The sequence below is a fragment of the Nomascus leucogenys genome, chromosome 13 (assembly GCF_006542625.1).
Source record: "Nomascus leucogenys isolate Asia chromosome 13, Asia_NLE_v1, whole genome shotgun sequence".
NCBI lineage: Eukaryota > Metazoa > Chordata > Mammalia > Primates > Hylobatidae > Nomascus > Nomascus leucogenys.
Window position 1 is genome coordinate 54505919 of NC_044393.1, and position 19403 is coordinate 54525321.

At 42.4% G+C, this 19403-nt stretch overlaps 1 protein-coding gene across 1 annotated transcript in view; it reads right to left on the reverse strand.

The window, feature by feature from the left end:
- PUS7 (pseudouridine synthase 7) overlaps nucleotides 1-19403 on the reverse strand; it is a 66358-nt gene that overhangs the window by 7877 nt on the left and 39078 nt on the right. The window contains exons 9-14 of the mRNA XM_030826417.1: nucleotides 17713-17841; nucleotides 16454-16579; nucleotides 7287-7348; nucleotides 5853-6013; nucleotides 3513-3639; nucleotides 514-615 (exon numbers count right to left, since the gene is read on the reverse strand). Coding sequence (XP_030682277.1) covers nucleotides 514-615; nucleotides 3513-3639; nucleotides 5853-6013; nucleotides 7287-7348; nucleotides 16454-16579; nucleotides 17713-17841 — 707 coding nt within the window. The remainder of the gene's footprint in view (nucleotides 1-513; nucleotides 616-3512; nucleotides 3640-5852; nucleotides 6014-7286; nucleotides 7349-16453; nucleotides 16580-17712; nucleotides 17842-19403) is intronic.

Genomic DNA, 19403 nt, shown 5'->3' on the forward strand with positions numbered 1-19403 from the left:
CTAACAAATCCCCCCCCTCCCCCTACCTTTTTTTTTTTCCTGAGACAGAGTCTTGCTCTGTCACTGAGGCTGGAGTGCAGTGGCATGATCGCAGCACACCGCAACCTTTGCTTCCTGGTCTCAAGACATCCTTCTACCTCAGCCTCCCAAGTAGCTGGAACCACAGGTGCGCACTACCAGGCCCGGCTAATTTTTGTATTTTTAGTAGAGACGGGGTTTTGCCAGGTTGCCCAGGCTGGTCTCGAATTCCAGAGCTCAAGCGATCCACCCATCTCAGCCTCCCAAAGTGTTGGGATTATAGGCATGAGCCACCACGCCTGGCCTATTTATTTTATTTTATAATTTCAACTTTCATTTTAGATTCAGAGGTAGAGTTTCTTAATTTAAATTATCCATGTGAATGCATCCCTTTCTGGGAGACTGTCATAAATAACCAAAGTTTATATATGCTTGAAATAGTAGCTTCATTATGTTAAACTTGTTTTAACTATTTTCCCCATACGGGGAACTTACTTTTATGCTTTGGGTAGATAACATCGAAACCAGGCAAGGGCATTACCACATCATGGATAGAGTAATTATTAACATCATCTTCCTCAATATAGGTGGCTGTAGCTGTAAATTCACAAGTGAACAATAAATTAAGAAAATAGGCAATATTGTTATGAACTCAATCTTCTAAAATTATACACATCTAAGCAAGTCAGAAGTACAAGTTGGTACAGGTTCAGTGCCTTGAAAGCTTAAATTATGCCAGGCGTGGTGGCTCACGCCTATAAACCCAGCACTTTGGGAGGCCAAGGCGGGTGGATCACCCAAGGTCGGGAGTTCGAGACCAGCCTGACCAACATGGAGAAACCCCATGTTTCTAAAAATACTAAAATTAGACAGGCATGGTGGCACATGCCTGTAATCCCAGCTACTGGGGAGGCTGAGGCAGGAGAATTGCTTGAACCCAGGAGGCAGTGGTTGTGGTGAGCTGAGATCACGCCATTGCCCTCCAGCCTGGGTGACAAGAGTGAAACTCTTCTCAAAAAAAAAAAGAAAAAAAGGAAAAAGAAATTAAGCTGGGGCCAGGAGCAGTGGCTCACGCCTGTAATCCCAGAACTCTGGGATGCTGAGGTGGGTAGACTGCTTGAGCCCAGGAGTTCCAGACCAGCCTGGACAATATGGCGAAACCCCATCTCTACAAAAAATATAAAAATTAGCTAGGTGTGGTGGCAAACACCTGTAGTCCCAGCTACTTGGGAGGCTAAGGCAGGAGGAGCACCTGAGCCTGGCAGGTTGAGGCTGCAGTGAGATGTGACTGCACCACTGTGCCCTAGCCTGGGTGTTGGAGTGAGACCCTGTCTCAAAGGAAAAAAAAAAAAATTGAGTTTGGATATATATCCTTCTGTCTTTTCTACTCTACGCAAGAAATAAAAATCAAGGACTTAGAAAAAGTAAACGAAATTCTTTTTTGTTTTTTGAGACAGGGTCTTGCTCTGCCACTCAGGCCAGAGTGCAGTGGTGTGATTAAGGTTCACTGCAGCCTCAACCTCCTGGGCTCAAGTGATCCTCCTGCCTAACCCTCTCGAGAAGCTGGGACTGTAAGTGCGTGCTACTACGCCTGGTTAGTTTTTTAATTTTTTGTAGAGATGGGTCTTTGTTGCCCTGGCTAGTCTTGAACTCCTGGGCTCAAGTGATTCTGCTGCCCTGGCCTCCCAAAGTACTGGGATTACAGGTGTGAGCTACTGCACCAAATCTAAAGTAAAATTTTCAATGAAAAATTTAAAAACATTTATCTCTCAGCTGCATCCACATTTTTTTGAATGCCTACTATTTAAAATCAGTTCCTCTATCTTTCTTAAATAAAATAACACAAGAAAACACTGTGAAAAGCCACCATACTACAAAATCGTATTTGCAGTGGAATCATAAATGCTGGGGGGGAAAAAAAAACAGTTAAAAAAAAACGGAATGTACTTAAGAGGATGAAACATAGCGGCACCCAGGACATTAAAATACACTGGATGTGACCAACATGGCATGAGGAAAAAAAGCTAAATCAGGAAAAATAATTTAAAATTTCTGAACAGTTAGAACCGTAGTGGGTTTATGGGGTCCGCCTGCAGATGAGCAGACCATGTATTCGGCTAATAGATGGTAGCCTAGTATGCCAGAGACACACATGGAGTTTGTAATCAGATAGATTGAACTCTGAATCCCAGTTTTTTCTGTTTTTAACTAGCTGTGGAACTTTGGGCAAGTGACTAAACCTCACCTGAAAAAACAGAGAAATACTTCACAGTAACACTGGGGCTTTAAGCTAAAAGACACAGGTACAGGGCTTAGTGCCAAGTCCTGGCACACAGAACAGGCTCCATGGAAGATGGGATATTAGGACTGTCTTGGGAACATTTTGGGCACAGCATATACTAAATGCCCATTCTATCTGAGTTTGAAGAAACTCTTCTTTTTTTTTTTTTTTTTTTTTTTGAGACAGTCTCCCACTGTTGCCCAGGCTGGAATGCAGTGGTGCGATCTCGGCTCACTGCAAGCTCCGCCTCCCGGGTTCACGCCATTCTCCTGCCTCAGCTTCCTAAGTAACTGGGACTACAGGCGCCCGCCACCATGCCCGGCTAATTTTTTGTATTTTTAGTAGAGACGGCGTTTCACCATGTTAGCCAGGATGGTCTCGATCTCCTGACCTCGTGATCTGCCCGCCTCAGCCTCCCAAAGTGCTGGGATTACAGGTGTGAGCCACTGTGCCCAGTGACTTGAAGAAACTCTTTAAGGTTGGCTAACAAGACACATCCAGAGGTGTATTTATTTGCTAGACCTAGATCGAAGTTTTGAAAGAGATTTCAGCCATCACTTAGCCCAAATCCTATTTGAGTTGAGAAAAGGGAGGCCCAGAGAGAGGTGCTTACTCAGGCTGGGCACAGTGGCTCACACTTGTAATCCCAGCACTTTGGGAGGCCAAGGCAGGCGGATCACCCGAGGTGGGGAGTTCAAGATCGAGGTGCTTACTCAAACCAGATATACATTTTTTCTTTAAAGATACAGATGCAAACTAACCAATGTAAGTTTGCATGGTCCCCTCATCTCAAACTTACTAGACATCTCTTTTTTTTTTTTTTTTTTGAGATGGCATCTCACTGTGTCACCTAGGCTGGAGTGCAGTGGCACTATCTTGGCTCACTGCAATATCCGCCTCCTGGGTTCAAGTGATTCTCCTGCCTCAGCCTCCTGAGTAGCTGGGATTACAGGCATGTACCATCACACCCAGCTAATTTTTGTATTTTCAGTAGAAACAGGGTTTCTTCATATTGGCCAGGCTGGTCTTGACCTCCTGACCTCAGGTGATCCACCCACCTTGGCCGCCCAAAGTGTCAGGATTATGGGCATGTGCCACCATGCCTCGCCACATCTCTCTTTCTTAATTAGTAGGCAGGATGGATTTTAAAGCCACTAGTGGCAACTAACTGAACCCTAACTTAGTTGAGTAACAAAGACATCTGCCTTTTTACCTCCTTTGAGAACGAGGTCCCCTGGAACAGGTTTCAGTCCATAGTCTTCTATCCTCTTGCTTACCATGTTATTCCACACATAGCTTTGGTAGCTATGAATATACATTAAGCGATTATTTCTGGGTATCTGGAGGGAAGGAAAAAAATAGGCAAGAAAACATATTCTAAATATAAAAAGTGCTGTACTTTTTTTTTTTGAGATGGGGTCTCGCTCTGTTGTCCAGGCTGGAGTGCAGTGGTGCGATCTAGGCTCATTGCAGTCTCCACCTCCCGGGTTCAAGCAATTCTCCCACCTCAGCCTCCCGAGTAGCTGGGATTACAGGGATGCACCACCATGCCTGTCTAATTTTTGTATTTTTAGTAGAGACGGGGTTTCACCATGTTGGCCAGGCTGGTCTCGAACTCCTGACCTCAGGTGATCCGCCCACCTTGGCCTCCCAAAGTGTTGGAATTACAGGCATGAGCCACCATGCCCAGCCAGAAAGTGCTGTACTTTCTAAGACACTTTGCTTGTTAGTGGTAATCCTAGTAACAAGAAACTTCCACTGTATTCATTTATTTACTTTTATGTATTTATTTTTGAGACAGGTTTTCATTCTGTCGCCCAGGCTGGAGTGCAGTGGCGTGATCATGGCTCTCTGTAGCCTCAAACTCTCAGGCTCAGGTGATTCTCCCACCCCAGCCTCTCAAGTAGCTGCGACTACAGGCGTGCACCATCATGCCAGGCTAGTTCTTTGAATTTTCTTTCTAGAGACAGGGTTTTGCTATGTTGCCCAGGCTGGTCACAAACTCCTAGGTTTAAGCAATCCACCAGCCTCAGCCTCCCCAAGTGCTGGGATTACAGGCATGAGCCACTGTGCCCAGCCAAAAGTTCTACTTTAATCTCTCATTTTTTCTTTTTAATCTCTCAGTTTTCTTTTTTCCTTCTACTTTAATCTCTCATTTTTTTTTTTTTTTTTTTTGGATACAAAGTCTCACTCTGTCACCTAGGCTGGAGTGCAATGACACCATCTCAGCTCACTGCAACTTCTGCCTCCGAGGTTCAAGTGATTCTCCCACCTCAGCCTTCTGAGTAGCTGAGACTACAGGTGCACACCACCATGTCCAGATAATCGTTTTATTTATTTATTTTGAGACGGAGTCTCACTTTGTTGCCCAGGCTGGAGTGCAATGGCACGATCCCAGCTGAATGCAACCTCTGCCTCTTGGGTTCAGGCAATTCTCCTGCCTCAGCCTCTCAAGTAGCTGGGATTACAGGCGTCTGCCACCACGCTTGGCTATTTTTTGTATTTTTCATAGAGGCAGGGTTTCACCATGCTGACCAGGCTGGTCTTGAACTCCAGACCTCAGGAGATCCACCTGCATTGGCCTCCCAAAGTGTTGGAATTACAGGCATGAGCCACTGCGCGGGCCTGTTTTGTATTTTTAGTAGAGACAGAGTTTCACCACATTGGCCAGGCTGGTCTCGAACTCCTAACCTCAAGTGATCTGCCCGCTTTGGCCTCCCAAAGTGCTGGGATTACAGGCATGAGCGACCATGCTCGGCCATAATGTTTTAGGAAAAGTTTACAAATTTGTGTGGGGCCACATTCAAAGCTGTCCTGGGCTGCGTGTGGCCCGCAGGCTGCAGGTTGGACAAGCCTGCCTTACATCAATGGCACAGTCTTCAAACTTAAGGAATTTACACACCAATTTTCAAGCTAATAGTGCTTTTTCTTCCATAATTCCACGGTTAAAGAGAGAACCTAAATGATTGAACTGACAACTAATTCCATGCAGCAAGAATTCTGCTTTCTTTGTGCGTCGAGGAAAAGTAAGACTTAGGCTTAAGGGTTAAACTTTAACATTTGTTAACTTTAACTTTGTTGCTCAGGCTGGAGTGCATGGAGTCCTGGATTATACATATCCAGATATTGGCACAGGCTACTTTTGAATCACCATGATGAAACCAGACTAAAATGCAACTATAGACTGCTTACTGCTCAACCCTTTTACTAAGGCAGTTTACAGTTCTGGTAACAGAATGATCAAGAAATGACTATACAATAGATTCTGAATTTCTCAAATACCAAGAGACTTAATTTACACAGAATTTCCACTGAAGATTATGTTTTCCACATTGACGCTTTTCTTGTGCCCTCAATAAGTAATGCCTGCATCCACCACCTCATCACCACTCAGGGTCCGAACAAAGATTACTCAGGTGAAACACCTCAGAGATCACCTAAGGATCCTTATTTACCTTCTGCTCTTTCAAAATCTAGTAAAATCCTTCAAGATGAAATTTAAAAAGCATTAAAACACCTTGAGCCATTGCCTGACTTCACAAATTGCACTCACTATGCCAAATGCAGAGACTATATTCTTCATTCCATATTTTGAAAGTCCTCGAAGCAGCTGCCCTTCCACACACCTTTTGACAGGTAGTTTTCTGAGGGCAGCAGTTGGGTCTTTGGTCTTTGCCCATTCTTCTCTGCATTTAACCAAGTAGCCCTTTTCAGCTGTGGGGGAAAAAAGCTAGGGTTAAATGACTTACCCAGTAGACAGACTTCCATAACTTAAAGTACACTTCACAGAGAACACAAAATTAGAAAATGCTACTTGAAATACAGGTGCTGTTTATAGCTTCCACTCATCTGAGGAAGCGCAAAGATGGGAAATGTAGAAAGTTTACAGAACTATTTGGCTTTGTCAACATACGATCACCCTCAGGTCAAAAGTAAAAGCTATTTAACTGTTCATTATCACAGCTGATTCAACATGACAAAAACACGGTAGTACTTTCTTCCTTCTCTCTCTTTCCATTGTAATGTCAAGTTTAACGGGTTACTTTCCTTAAAATTAGATAATTTTATCTTTTTATAGTTTGCAAATGAATTACCCAAAATAAGCATAATTATTTTGACAATCAGTAGTTTAGTCCTTTTCATTCAAGATGATTTTAGAGATACTTTTTGGAAAGTTTTTGGTGACTTCTTCACACTGCAAATCCTCAAGGTGTTTTTGCCAAGTTTTTATATTCCATTACACTATGTTTTAACAAAATAACCACAAGTGAAATGTTTTAGATTCTTATACACTCAGATTTAGTAGTAAGTGAAGAAAAACATATATTCATTTTTAAAATATATTTATATTCAGTTATGAATTAATACACTGAACAAGCTAAAGAGCTAAAATAGAGGCTGGGTGTGGTGCTCACGCCTATAATCCTAACACTCTGGGAGGCTGAGGTGGGCGGATCACCTGAGGTCAGGAGTTCGAGACCAGCCAGCAACATTATGGCCAAGCATGGTGGCTCATGCCTATAATCCCAGCACTTTGGGAGGCCAAGGCAGGCCGATCATTTGAGGCCAGGAGTTTGAGACCAGCCTGGCCAATATGGTAAAACCCTGCCTCTACTAAAAATACAAAATGACGCAGGCATGGTGATGCATGCCTGTAATCCCAGATACTCAGAAGGCTGAGGCAGGAGAATCACTTGAACCCAGGAGGTGGAGGGTGCAGTGAGCTGAGATCATGCCATTGCACTCCAGCCTGGGAAACAAGACTAAAACTCCTTATCAAAAAAAAAAGCTAAAATAGGATATAAATTATAAATCTTAAATATACATATAAAACTGTTGAAAAATATAAATAAACTTATGCTTTTATTGTAAAAACAAAATACTGAAATATCGACCTCAATTTGCACAAAAGCTTTTATTCAAAGCAATTTCATGAATACCTAGCCATACATTCTATTTATTTTCTTAACATGAATTTTATTCTCACCTCCAGAGCGGGGTTTCAATATTAAATCCATGACTTCTGTCCAGGAATTTTGTAGTATAGCTCTAAAATTAAACAACATTTATTTTACTAAATTTTGCATGAAGATAAAACTTTATATACACAAATCTTTGAAGAGTCAACAAATTATATTAACTATACACTGAAGCCTTGACCTCCCAGGCTCTAGTCTAGTGATTCTCCCACCTCAGCTTTCCCACCATCCTGACAGTAGCTGGGACTACAGATGCACACCACCATACCTGGCCAAGTTTTTAATTTATTGTAGAGATGGGGTCTCACTATTGGTCTTAAACTTTTGGGCTCAAGTGATCTTCCTACCTTGGCCTCCCAAAGTGTTGGGATTACAGGTGTTAGCCATTACACCTGGTCCTACATTATCTCATTAAACTTAAAAGTAAGCAGAAAATCTAATATGATACAGATTTCAAACATAAAAGAACTTCAAGTGCCAAAAGAACTTTTAAAAAAGAATAAAATGGAAAACATAATGCTTACCCGTAACATTTAATATCATTTTAGTTTAAAAATGTGATAATAGTATAAATACTACATAGTCATGCTTTAAGTAGTTACACATGGTATTATTTATTTATTTATTTATTTTTGAGGTGGAGTTTCGTTCTGTTGCCCAGGCTGGAGTGCAATGGTGCGATCTCGGCTCACTGCAACTTCTGCCTCCCGGTTTCACGCCATTCTCCTGCCTCAGCCTCCTGAGTAGCTGGGACTACAGGCACCCACCACCATGCCCAGCTATTTTTTTTTTTTTTTTTTTTTTTTTTAGTAGAGATGGGGTTTCACCATATTGGTCAGGCTGGTCTCGAACTCCTGACCTTGTGACCCACCAGCCTTCGCCTCCCAAAGTGCTGGGATTACAGGCATAAGCCCCCATGCCTGGCCCACATGGTATTATTTATATAAATCACAGTTAAGTCTTTATGTGTGAAAACTTGTTTGAGACTTCTCAAAAGATTTCTCCATGTTAATACCTTCTTGCCTAGGCAAATAGATAGAATAAATACGATTTACTCTTCTTTATCATTCTTGTCAAAATGGAAATATCTACATATTTGATGATTATAAAGGTTATATGCTTTTTAAAACATTTTTATTTGTTGAGACAGTCTCCCTCTGTCGTCTAGGCTGGAATGCAGTGGCATGATCTTGGCTCGCTGCAACCTCTGCCTCTTGGGCTTAAGCAATTCTCCTGCATCATCCTCCTGCACAGCTGGGACTACAGGCTGAGTCAGCACGCCTGCCTAATTTGTTTTTTTTTTTTTTTTTTTTTTTTGAGATGGACTCTCATTCTCCTGCCCAGGCTGGAGTGCAGTGGCACAATCTCAGCTCACTGCAACTTCTGCCTTCCGGGTTCAAGCGATTCTTGTGCCGCAGTCTCCCAAGTAGCTCAGATTACAGGCTTGCGCCACCATGCCTGGCCAATTTTTGTATTTTTAGTAGAGATGGGGTTGTGCTATGTTGGCCAGACTGGTCTTGAATTCTTGGCCTCACGTGGTCCACCTGCCTGGGCCTCCTAAAGTGCTGGGATTACAGGCACGTACCACTGTGCCCGGCCAATTTTTGTATTTTTAGTAGAGACAAGGTTTCACCGTGTTGGCCAGGCTGGTCTCGAACTCCTAGCCTCAAGTGATCAGCCCGCCTTGGCCTCCCAAAGTGCAGGGATTATAGGCATGAGCCACCATGCCTGGCCTATATATGCTTTCAAAAAACTGAACGGTACATAAGAAAGGTTATGTATTATTCAATCTCTAAGAAATTAAGCACTGTTAACACTTTAGAGCATATTTTTGTTGGCAAATCTGTAAGTGTATGTAATTCTTCCTTTAACTTTTACTATAGTATTGCTGTACAGAAATCATATTTTGTGTATTATTTCTGAAAATTTTCCATTAAGATTTCTCATCTTGGAGTCATGTTTAGAAAGACCCTTCCCTATCAAAAGAATATAGGAATCCCCTTCTATTAACTTTTCTGTTTTTCCAGTTAATTATGGTTCTTTATTTTCACATTGAAGTTACATAATACTGGGCATTTCTGGATATTAAATGATCTAAAATGCTATTTGGTATCTATCGATGACATCACCTGGATCTTCAATCCAATAATGTAATTACATCAACAGATTTCCTATTGCTGGCCACCTCCACAGTCCTGGAACAAGCCATGTTAAATCAGTCCTTAAATATAGTCCTGGGGTGATAAATTATTTACTTGGATAATCTTTTAGCCAATACTGACAAAAAGAGTTTAGCACTAGTTGGTACTAGGGACTGGTCTGACAGATGTAATAGACATAGATTTTTACACTAAAAAACCTTTGCTAGGCCAGGCATGGTGGCTCACGCCTGTAATCTCAGCACTTTGGGAGGCTAAGGCAGGCGGATCACAAGGTCAGGAGATCAAGACCATCCTGGCTAACATGGTGAAACCCTATCTCTACTAAAAATACAAAAAAAATAGCTGGGCGTGGTGGCACGTGCCTGTAGTCCCAGCTACTTGGGAGGCTGAGGCAGGAGAACTGCTTGAACCCAGGAGGCGGAGGTTGCAGTGAGCCGAGATGGCGCCACTGCACTCCAGCCTGGGTGACAGAGCAAGACTGCGTCTCAAAAACAAAACACAATAAAACAAAAAAACCTTTGTTAAATATCAATTACAGCCTGCAGGCCCAATCTGGTTGTCCACCTAATTCTGTAGTTTTATTGGAAAACAGCCATGCTCATTGCTTTGCATATTGTCCATGGCTGCTTTTGCAATGTAACTCCAGAGCTCAGTACCTGCAACAAACATTGAATGGCCCACAAAGCCTAAAATATTAACTAACTGTTCCTTTACAGAAAACCTTTGCCAACGTATTAAACAGTTTCTTAACTGCAGGACTTTTCAACGCCTTTAAGATGCTACCATATACTGTAAAGGTTTAGTATACAATGCCGTATTAAATATACAGAGATTTGGTTTACAATAGGCTGTACTATCTAGCATGCTGCACATTAAGATGTTTTGTACTTTTTTTTTTTTGAGATGGAGTCTCGCTCTGTCACCCAGGCTAGAGTGCAGTGGCACGATCTTGGCTCACTGCAAGCTCCACCTACTGGGTTCATGCCATTCTTCTGCCTCAGCCTCCCAAGTAGCTGGGACTACAGGCGCCCACCACCACGCCTGGCTAATTTTTTATATTGTTAGTAGAGACGGGGTTTCACTGTGTTAGCCAGGATGGACTTGATCTCCTGACCTGTGATCTGCCCCACTCGGCCTCCTGGAGTCCTGGGGTTACAAGCGTCAGCCACCGCACCCAGCCATTTTTTTGTATTTTTTTAGTAGAGATGGGGTTTCACTGTGTTAGCCAGGATGGTCTCGATCTCCTGACCTCGTGATCTACCCGCCTTGGCCTTCCAAAGTGCTGGCATTACAGGTGTGAGCCACCACGCCTGGCCAGATGTTTTGTACTTTTCTTACTTTATCTTTCCTTCTTCTACCTTCTTTTATTTTATTGTGGTAAAACACATGTAACATAAAATTTACCTTTTTGGCTATTTTTAAGTATACAGTTCTGTGGCATTAAGTGCATTTACACTGTCCGGCAACCATCACCACTGTCCACCTCCAGAACTTTTTAATCTTCCCCAACTGAAACTCTATACGCATTAAATAATAAATCCCTATCCACCCAGCCCCCTAACCCCTGTAAGCCACCATTCTACTTTCTGTCTATGGCTTTGACTACTCTAGGAACCTCATATAAGAGAAATCATACCATATTTGTCCTTTTGTTACTGGCTTATGTCAGGTAACATAGAGTTTCCAACGCTTACCCATGTGATAGCACGTGTCAAAATTTCCCTTTTAAATAGCTTGAGCCCAGGAGGTGGAGGTTGCAATGGGATGAGATGGCGCCACTGCACTCTAGCCTGTGCGACAGAGCAAGACTCCGTCTCAAAAAAATAAATAAACAAATAAAATCCCTCCTTTGAAAGGCTTACACATTCCATTGTATGTATGGGCCACATTTTGTTTGGATAAACACTTGGGTTGCTTGGGTAGCTCCTACCTTTCGGCTATTGTGAATGGTGCTATTATGAACACGAGTGTACAAATATTTGGTGAGTTCCCACTGTCATTTCTTTTGGGTATATACTGAGAGGTGGAATTGTTGGACCATAACATAATTTATATTTAATTTCTTTTTTTTTTTTTTTTTTTTTTGAGACAGAGTCTCACTCTGTCACCAGGCTGGAGTGCAGTGCTACCATCTCGGCTTACTGCAACCTCTGCTTCCCTCCTGCCTCAGCCTCCTGAGTAGCTGGGGCTACAGGCATGCACCACCACGCCCGGCTAATTTTTGTATTTTTAGTAGAGATGGGTTTTCACCATGTTGGTGAGGCTGGTCTCGATCTCTTGACCTCGTGATCTACCCACCTCAGCCTCCCAAAGTGCTGGGATTACAGGCGTGAGCCACCACGCCCGGCCTATAATTAATTTCTTAAGAAATCACCACACTGTTCTCCACAGTGGCTACACTATTTTACATCCCCACCAGCAAAGCCCAGGTTTCTAATTTCTCTGTACCCTTACCAACACTTTTATTTGTTGTTTCATGATAATAGCCTTCCCAACGGATATGAAGTAGTACCTCATGGTGGTTTCGATTTGTATCTCCCTAATGACTAGTGATGTTGAACACCAGTCTGTCTATCTTTGGAAACACATTTATTGAAATCCTTTCTCCATTTTTGAATTGGTTTTTCTTTGGTTGTTGTTGAGTTGTTCTTTATATATCCTAGATTTAAGTCTCTTATCAGATGTATGATTTGAAATATTTTCTCCTATTCTGTGGGTTATCTTTTCATTCTGTTGATAGCGTCCTTTGATGCACGTTTTTAATTTTGATAAAGTCCAACTTATCTATTCTTTCGTTTGTTGCCTGTGCTTTTGGTGTCATATCCAAGAAACCACTGACGAATCCAGTATCATCAAGTTTTCCCCCATGTTTTCTTCTGAGAGTTTGCATAAGTGCAGCTCTTATGTTTAGATCTTTGGTCCATTTTGGGTTTATTATTATTTTTTTGAGACAGAGTTTCACTCTGTCGCCCAGGCTGGAATGCAGTGGTATAATCTTGGCTCACTGCAACCTCTGCCTCGCGGGCTGAAGCAATTCTCCTGCTTCAGCCTCCCGAGTAGCTGGGATTACAGGTGTGCATGCCACCATACTCAGATAATTTTTATATTTTTAGTAGAGGCGGGGTTTCACTATGTTGGCCAGGCTGGTCTTGAACTCCCGACCTCAAGCGATCCACCACCCACCTCGGCCTCCCAAAGTGCTGGGATTACGGGCATGGGCCACTGTGCCTGGTCACTTTCTTTTTTTCAAAGTTTTTATTGAGTTATTCAATAATTCACATAACATAATTCACTCATGTAAGTGTACAATTCAATGGCTTTTAGTATTTTTTTTTTTTTTTTTTGAGACAGAGTCTCGCTCTGTCGCCCAGGCTGGAGTGCAGTGGCGCAATCTCGGCTCACTGCAAGCTCTGCCTCCTGGGTTCACGCCATTCTCCTGCCTCCCGAGTAGCTGGGACTACAGGCGCCCACCACCACGCCCGGCTAATTTTTTGTATTTTTAGTAGAGACAGGGTTTCACTGTGTTAGCCAGGATGGTCTCGATCTCCTGACCTCGTGATCCGCCCGCCTTGGCCTCCCAAAGTGCTGGGATTACAGGCGTGAGCCACCGTGCTCAGCTGGCTTTTAGTATTTTTAAACAACTGTGGAGCATTACACAATTTTAGAACATTTTTATTATCCCCCCCAAAAAAAATCCTGTCCCATTGGTACTCACTCCCCATTGGTCCTGTTCCAGCTCTTTTTCTATAGATTTGCTCACATTGGAAATTTCATAGGAACTGATTCATTCATTCATTCACAGGCAGGGTCTTGCTCTGTCCTCTAGGCTACAGTGCAGTGGTGGTACACTGTTCACTGCATCCTCAAACTCCTGGGCTTCAGTGATCCTCCTGCCTCAGCCTCCTGAGTAGCTAGGACCAAAGCCAGGCAGCACCACACTCAGCTAATTTTTTAAAGATTTTATTTTGTAGAGATGGAGCCTTGCTATGGTGCCCAGGCTGGTCTTGAACTCTTGGCCTCAAGTGATCTTGCCGCCTTGGCCTCTTAAATTGTTGGGATTACAGGCATGAGCCACTGTGCCCTGCCTACTTAGCAATGTTTTCAAGGTTCATTCATGTTGCAGAATGTATCAGTACTTCATTCCTTTTTATTGCTAAGCAATATTCCACTGTATATTATTGTATATTACATTGTATATTTTGTTTATCCATTCATCAGTAGGTGGACATTTGGGTTGTTTCCAGTCTTTTGGCTGCTATGAACATCTGTATAAACTTTTGTGTGAACATACGATTTTCAGTTGTCCTCAGTATATACCTAGTAATGCCTGGGTCATAGGCTAACTTTATAACCTTTTGAGGAACTGTCAGGGTATTTTCCAAAATGGTACACCATTTTACATTTCCACCAGGAATGTATAAGGGTTCCAATTTCTCTAATCCTAACACTTGTTATTCTCTGCCTTTTTTATTTTAGCCATCCTAGTGGGTAAGAAGTGGCATCTCACTTCGGTTTTGATTTGCATTTCCTAAAGATTAGTGATAAGCATCTTTTTGTGTGCTTATTGGCCATTTGTTTACATTATTTAAAGAAAGGTCTGTTCAGACCCTTTGCTAAGTTTTAGAATGTGTTGTCTTTCTGTTCTTGAGTTGTAAGAGCTTTTAATATTTTGGATACAAGTCATTTTTCCATCTATACAATATAAACTGAAAGTCTGTTTTTTCCCTCAGGAAATTCTATGGTGTTAACAGTGGGTTACTTTGAAAGCAGGAAATATTCTTATGTTGTGAAAATGAATGATTTGGAATTTTGAGCTGACCATACTGATCTTTGGTCACGCTATGTAATTTCTGTTGTGGGATAAATTTGACCTCATTTTAGTTACTTATATTTATTTACACTATCTTTGGCACACACAACGTATAGGATTCCATGGCTGTCCTTCTGCCAAATTAATTACAAATTTATAGGTTGATACAGCTCTCCCTTATTCTGTCCCATAACACAATTAGCATTTTTACTATTTTATCAATGTCCTCTGACCATTAGCAAGGTTGAAAACATATTAGCAATCACTATATTCTAGGCATAAAAATAGATTTAGCATAAACATCATCTCACTTCATTTTCACCACCCTGTGAATTGGTATTATTATCTCCATTCTACAGATGAGTAATTTAAGCCTCAGAACTCAAAGTCTGTTTTCACCTCCTCAAAGAGGGAGAGGAAATATAGATTTTTATCATTTTGCGCTTTTAAAATCACAAAAATGAATGCAACTTCATAGTTTAGAGGCTGAAACAATGGACTGGAAGCCCAGAAAACTATTCCCAAACTACAGCCAAGCAACTGATGAGTTCAGGCAGACCTCTCTAAGCCTAAGTTTGCTAATATGAAGGGTCTGAAAGTCAAGGAAGAACGTGAACGCTCAGATAACTTCCAGCTTGTAACTACCACAATTCTAACTCCCACGTGAATAATTAGTTTATGTAACAGAGTCTCTTCTCTGCTGGGTAACAGGATTCCAGAAGTAGATTTAGGAAACCAACTATTTATTGATGGGATTCCCACTGTAGGTTACCCTAGGGGGGTTCTTAATTGTTTAAAAGTAAATGACAATTCTTAAATTCCATATCACTAATTTTATCATTTATTACTTTCTTTAAAGAGTGAGGGAAGGGGCCCAGGCACAGTGGCTAATGCCTGTAATCCCAGCACTCAGGGAGGCCAAGGCGGGCAGATCAGTGGAGGTCAGGAGTTCGAGACCAGCCTGGCCAACATGGCAAAACCTCGGCTCTACTAAAAATACAAAAATTAGCTGGGTGAGGTGGTGCATGCCTGTAATCCCAGTTACTCGGGAGGCTGAGGCAGGAGAATCACTTGAACCTGGGAGGCGGAGGTTGCAGTGAGCGGAGATGGCGCCGCTGCACTCCAGCCTGGGTGACAGAGTGAGACTTCATCTCAAAAAATAAAAATAAAAAATAAAATTAAATTAAGCGTGAGGGAAGGGCAGATCAAAGTTTAATAAACATGTTAACACAGATTAGAAAATGTAACATCTGTCTGGCTACTCTGCGTCTGAGTTACCCAACAGATTACTGTTGAATCACTTACTGAGCCAAGACTTACCTGTTACAAAATAAAAATAAAAATAGGGCTGGGCGCAGTGGCTCACACCTGTAATCCCAACACTTTGGGAGGCTGAGGTGGGCGGATCATTTGAGGTCAGGAGTTCAAGACCAGCCTGGCCAGCATGGTGAAATTCCCATCACTACTAAAAATACAACAAAGTTAGCTGGATGTGGTGGCAAGAGCCTGCAATCCCAGCTACTCGGGATGCTGAGGCAGGAGAATTGCTTGAACCTGGGAGGTGGAGATTGCATTGAGCCAACATCGCACCACTGCACTTCAGCCTGAACAACAGAGAAAGATTCCATCTCAAAAAAATAAAAAATAGCCGGGCGTGGAGGCTCATGCCTGTAATCCCAGCACTTTGGGAGGCTGAGGTCGGGGGATCACCTGAGGTTGGGAGTTCAAGACCAGCCTGACCAACATGGAGAAACCCCATCTCTACTAAAAATACAAAATTAGCCAGTCATGGTGGCGCATGCCTGTAAACCCAGCTACTCAGGAGGCTGAGGCAGGAGAATCACTTGAACCTGGGAGGCGGAAGATGCGGTGAGCCAAGATAGCACTATTGCACTCCAGCCTGGGCAACAAGGGCGAAACTCCGCCTCAAAAAAAATAAATATATAAAATAAAATAAAAAAATAAAAATAGAACCCCTGGATGGGTTACCAAGAGTGGTAGGAAAGCTCACTTTTCAGGTCATATCCTTTTGAACTCTGATTTTTTATCTTGTGCATTCATTACCTTAAAACAAAAATCATGAGACTGTGGTTCATTTGCCCCAGACATGGGAGAACGTAGAAATAATTAAAAACACCACCACCAACAAACCCTGCTTTTTTTATGAGAAAGCTATTTTTGATAAAAGAAATTAAATACCAACCTTCCAACCTGATACGTAGGGACAGCTGTGGTTCCAAATCTTTGCATTCCATAGTAGTTAATAAATCCAATCTCTTTGAGAGAGTTCATAGCTTGCTGTACTTGGTCATCAGTTCCTGTTATATTTCTACAGGGACACAAATTATCCAGAGAAAAAAAAGTTACAGTCAAATACTCAGGGATGCAGATCATAAATGACTACGGCCTGGCTTCCAAGTCTTTCGTTCACTCTCCTGCAGCTTTCTCTCTACCTCCCAAGGGCTCTTTCTTTCTTTAAGTTGTGGTAAGATATTTATAATGTCAAATTTACTATTTTAGCTATTTTTAAGTGTGCAATTTGGCGGTATTAACCCATTTATGGCAGAGGTTGCAATTTTTTGAATTTTTGCAATCAGACCTTGGCGATGACCTTGAGCAGTAGGATATAAATAATTCCTACATGCTTAGTGTTCCAATAATGGAACACTAGCATAAATGGGTTAATTACATGCAAAATGTTGGACAATCTTCACCACTATCTACTTCCCAAATTTTTTCCTGTTCCCAAAATGAAACTCTGTACCCCTAAACAGTAACTTTCCATTACCCCTATCCCTTTCCCCAGTAACAACTATTCTACTTTCTATGTCCATGGATTTGCCTATTCTAGGCGCTTTAAGTGGAATCACAGGCTTGGTGTCTTTTTTTTTTTTTTTTTGAGATAGAGTCTCACTCTGTCGCCCAGTCTGGAGTGCAGTGGAGCAATCTTGGCTCACTGCAAGTTCTGCCTCCCGGGTTCACGCCATTCTCCTGCCTCAGCCTCCCGAGTAGCTGGGACTACAGGCGCCCGCCACCATGCCCGGCTAATTTTTTGTATTTTTAGTAGAGACAGGGTTTCACCGTGTTAGCCAGGATGGTCTTGATCTCCTGACCTCGTGATCCGCCCGCCTCAGCCTCCCAAAGTGCTGGGATTACAGGCGTGAGCCACTGTGCCCGGCCGGCTTGGTGTCTTTTACCACAGTATTTGAAGGAGACGGTGTCTTTCCAAAGGCTGCGCTAGGTTTTCAAGGGGCAAGGTGTCCACACAAATCCTACAGAGGTATTTGCTCTCACAGAGGTATTTGCTCTCCCAGCCCTGCCAGGCCCTGCTCTGCCTTTCCTTGCTGCCACTCTTGTTCTGTTAGTACCAGCTCACCAGGACCTTACGACCAACTGTGAGTAACATACTCAAGGTGCCCTGGCCAGACCCTCTGGTCTATATTCCCACCTGCAGTTCTTTACCTGAGAACAACAGTGAAGTGGTTTCCTTGAAGCTCTCCCAATTTCAGAGGGTTTTTCTGATAGCTGAAATTCCCTAGCTTAAAGTTCATCAAGCACTTATTCAGGTGGGCAAGTCTTTGTGCAGTTATTCTTTAAAAAAAAAAAAAAAGCAACAAAACAAAAAACAGTAGAAAGAAGATCATGAGATACTGATTGTCTGCCTGGAACAGTACAGAAAACAAGATACAGCACACCTATGACCCCCCGAAAGGAAAAGGCACTGCAGCAGGTGAGGTGGGCGTGTCCTTCTCTCTGCATTTTTCCTTCAGTGTAAATGGTACGTGCTCCTGTTGAAATTGCATACTCCTGGCCATATTTTATATACTCAAAGCCTCTTGTTATTTATATGCTGATGAGTAACAGAACAGTAATATCTGTGGAATTTTCTACTTTTTGTGGGGAGAGGGGTGAAAAAAGGGATGGGGACAGAGACAAATCTCATAGAAAGAATGGTATCAAGCTTTTAAAAAAAGGTCATTATTTTTGTCAATCAGAAAAATATTGTAAATTCATTACAGAAAACTTGGAAAATACAAAAAAGAGAAAAGGAAAATAAATTCATACTTTCATTGCCTGAAAAAAATTTCCACTGACATCTAACTTTTTATTTCCTCCCTTTCTTTTTTTAAAGACATGTTATATATAGCTGGAATTCCACCCAAATCTGTACCATGCTGCTATCATTTAATATATAGAAATTTTCATTAGAAATTCCTTGCCTTCTTCAATAGGAAATGTATATAGAGAAACAGAGTACTGAAAAGCCTTTCTCCCCTTTTTATCTCTAGTGTCACCACTAACAGCCAATGTTTTTTTTTGTTTTTTTTTGTTTTTTTTTTGAGAAGTCTCTCTCTCTGTTGCCCAGACTGGAGTGCATGGCATGATCTTGGCTCACTCTGCCTCCCAGGCTCAAGCGAATGTCCTGCCTCAGCCTCCCAAGTAGCTGGGATTACAGGCGCACACCACCATGCCCGGCTAATTTTTGTAGTTTCAGTACAGATGGGGTTTCACCATGTTGGCCAGGCTGGTCTTGAACTCCTGACCTCAGGTGATCCGCCCGCCTCAGCCTCCCAAAGTGCTGAGATCACAGGTATGAGCCACCGTGCCCAGCTAATTTTTATATTTTTAGTAGAGATGGGTTTCACCATGTTGGCCAGGCTGGTCTTGAACTCCTGACCTCAGGTGATCCGCCCACATTGGCCTCGCACAGTGCTGTGATTACAGGCGTGAGATAAGTTTGAGAGATTCTTCTGCCTCAGCCTCCCGAGTAGCTGAGAATACAGATACACGCCACCACACCTGGCTATGTTCTTTTGTATTTTCAGTAGAGACAGAGTTTCACCATGTTGGTCAGGCTGGTCTCGATCTCCTGGCCTCAAGTGATCCACCCACCTCAGCTTCCCAAAGTGTTGGGATTACAGCCATGAGCCAGTGCACCTGGCCGTCTTTTTGTTTTTTAGGTTGCCAAGATCCAATTGAGGATCACACATTGCAGTCGTGATGTCTGTTTGGTTTCCACTAAGTGATCTGTCTAGCCTTGTTTTTCATGATATCTGGCCCTTAGAAGAATCCAGGCCAGCGCTTTTACACGTCTTTCAATGTGGATTTGTCTGACTGTTTCCTCATGCTGAGACTCAGGTAAACATTTTGGT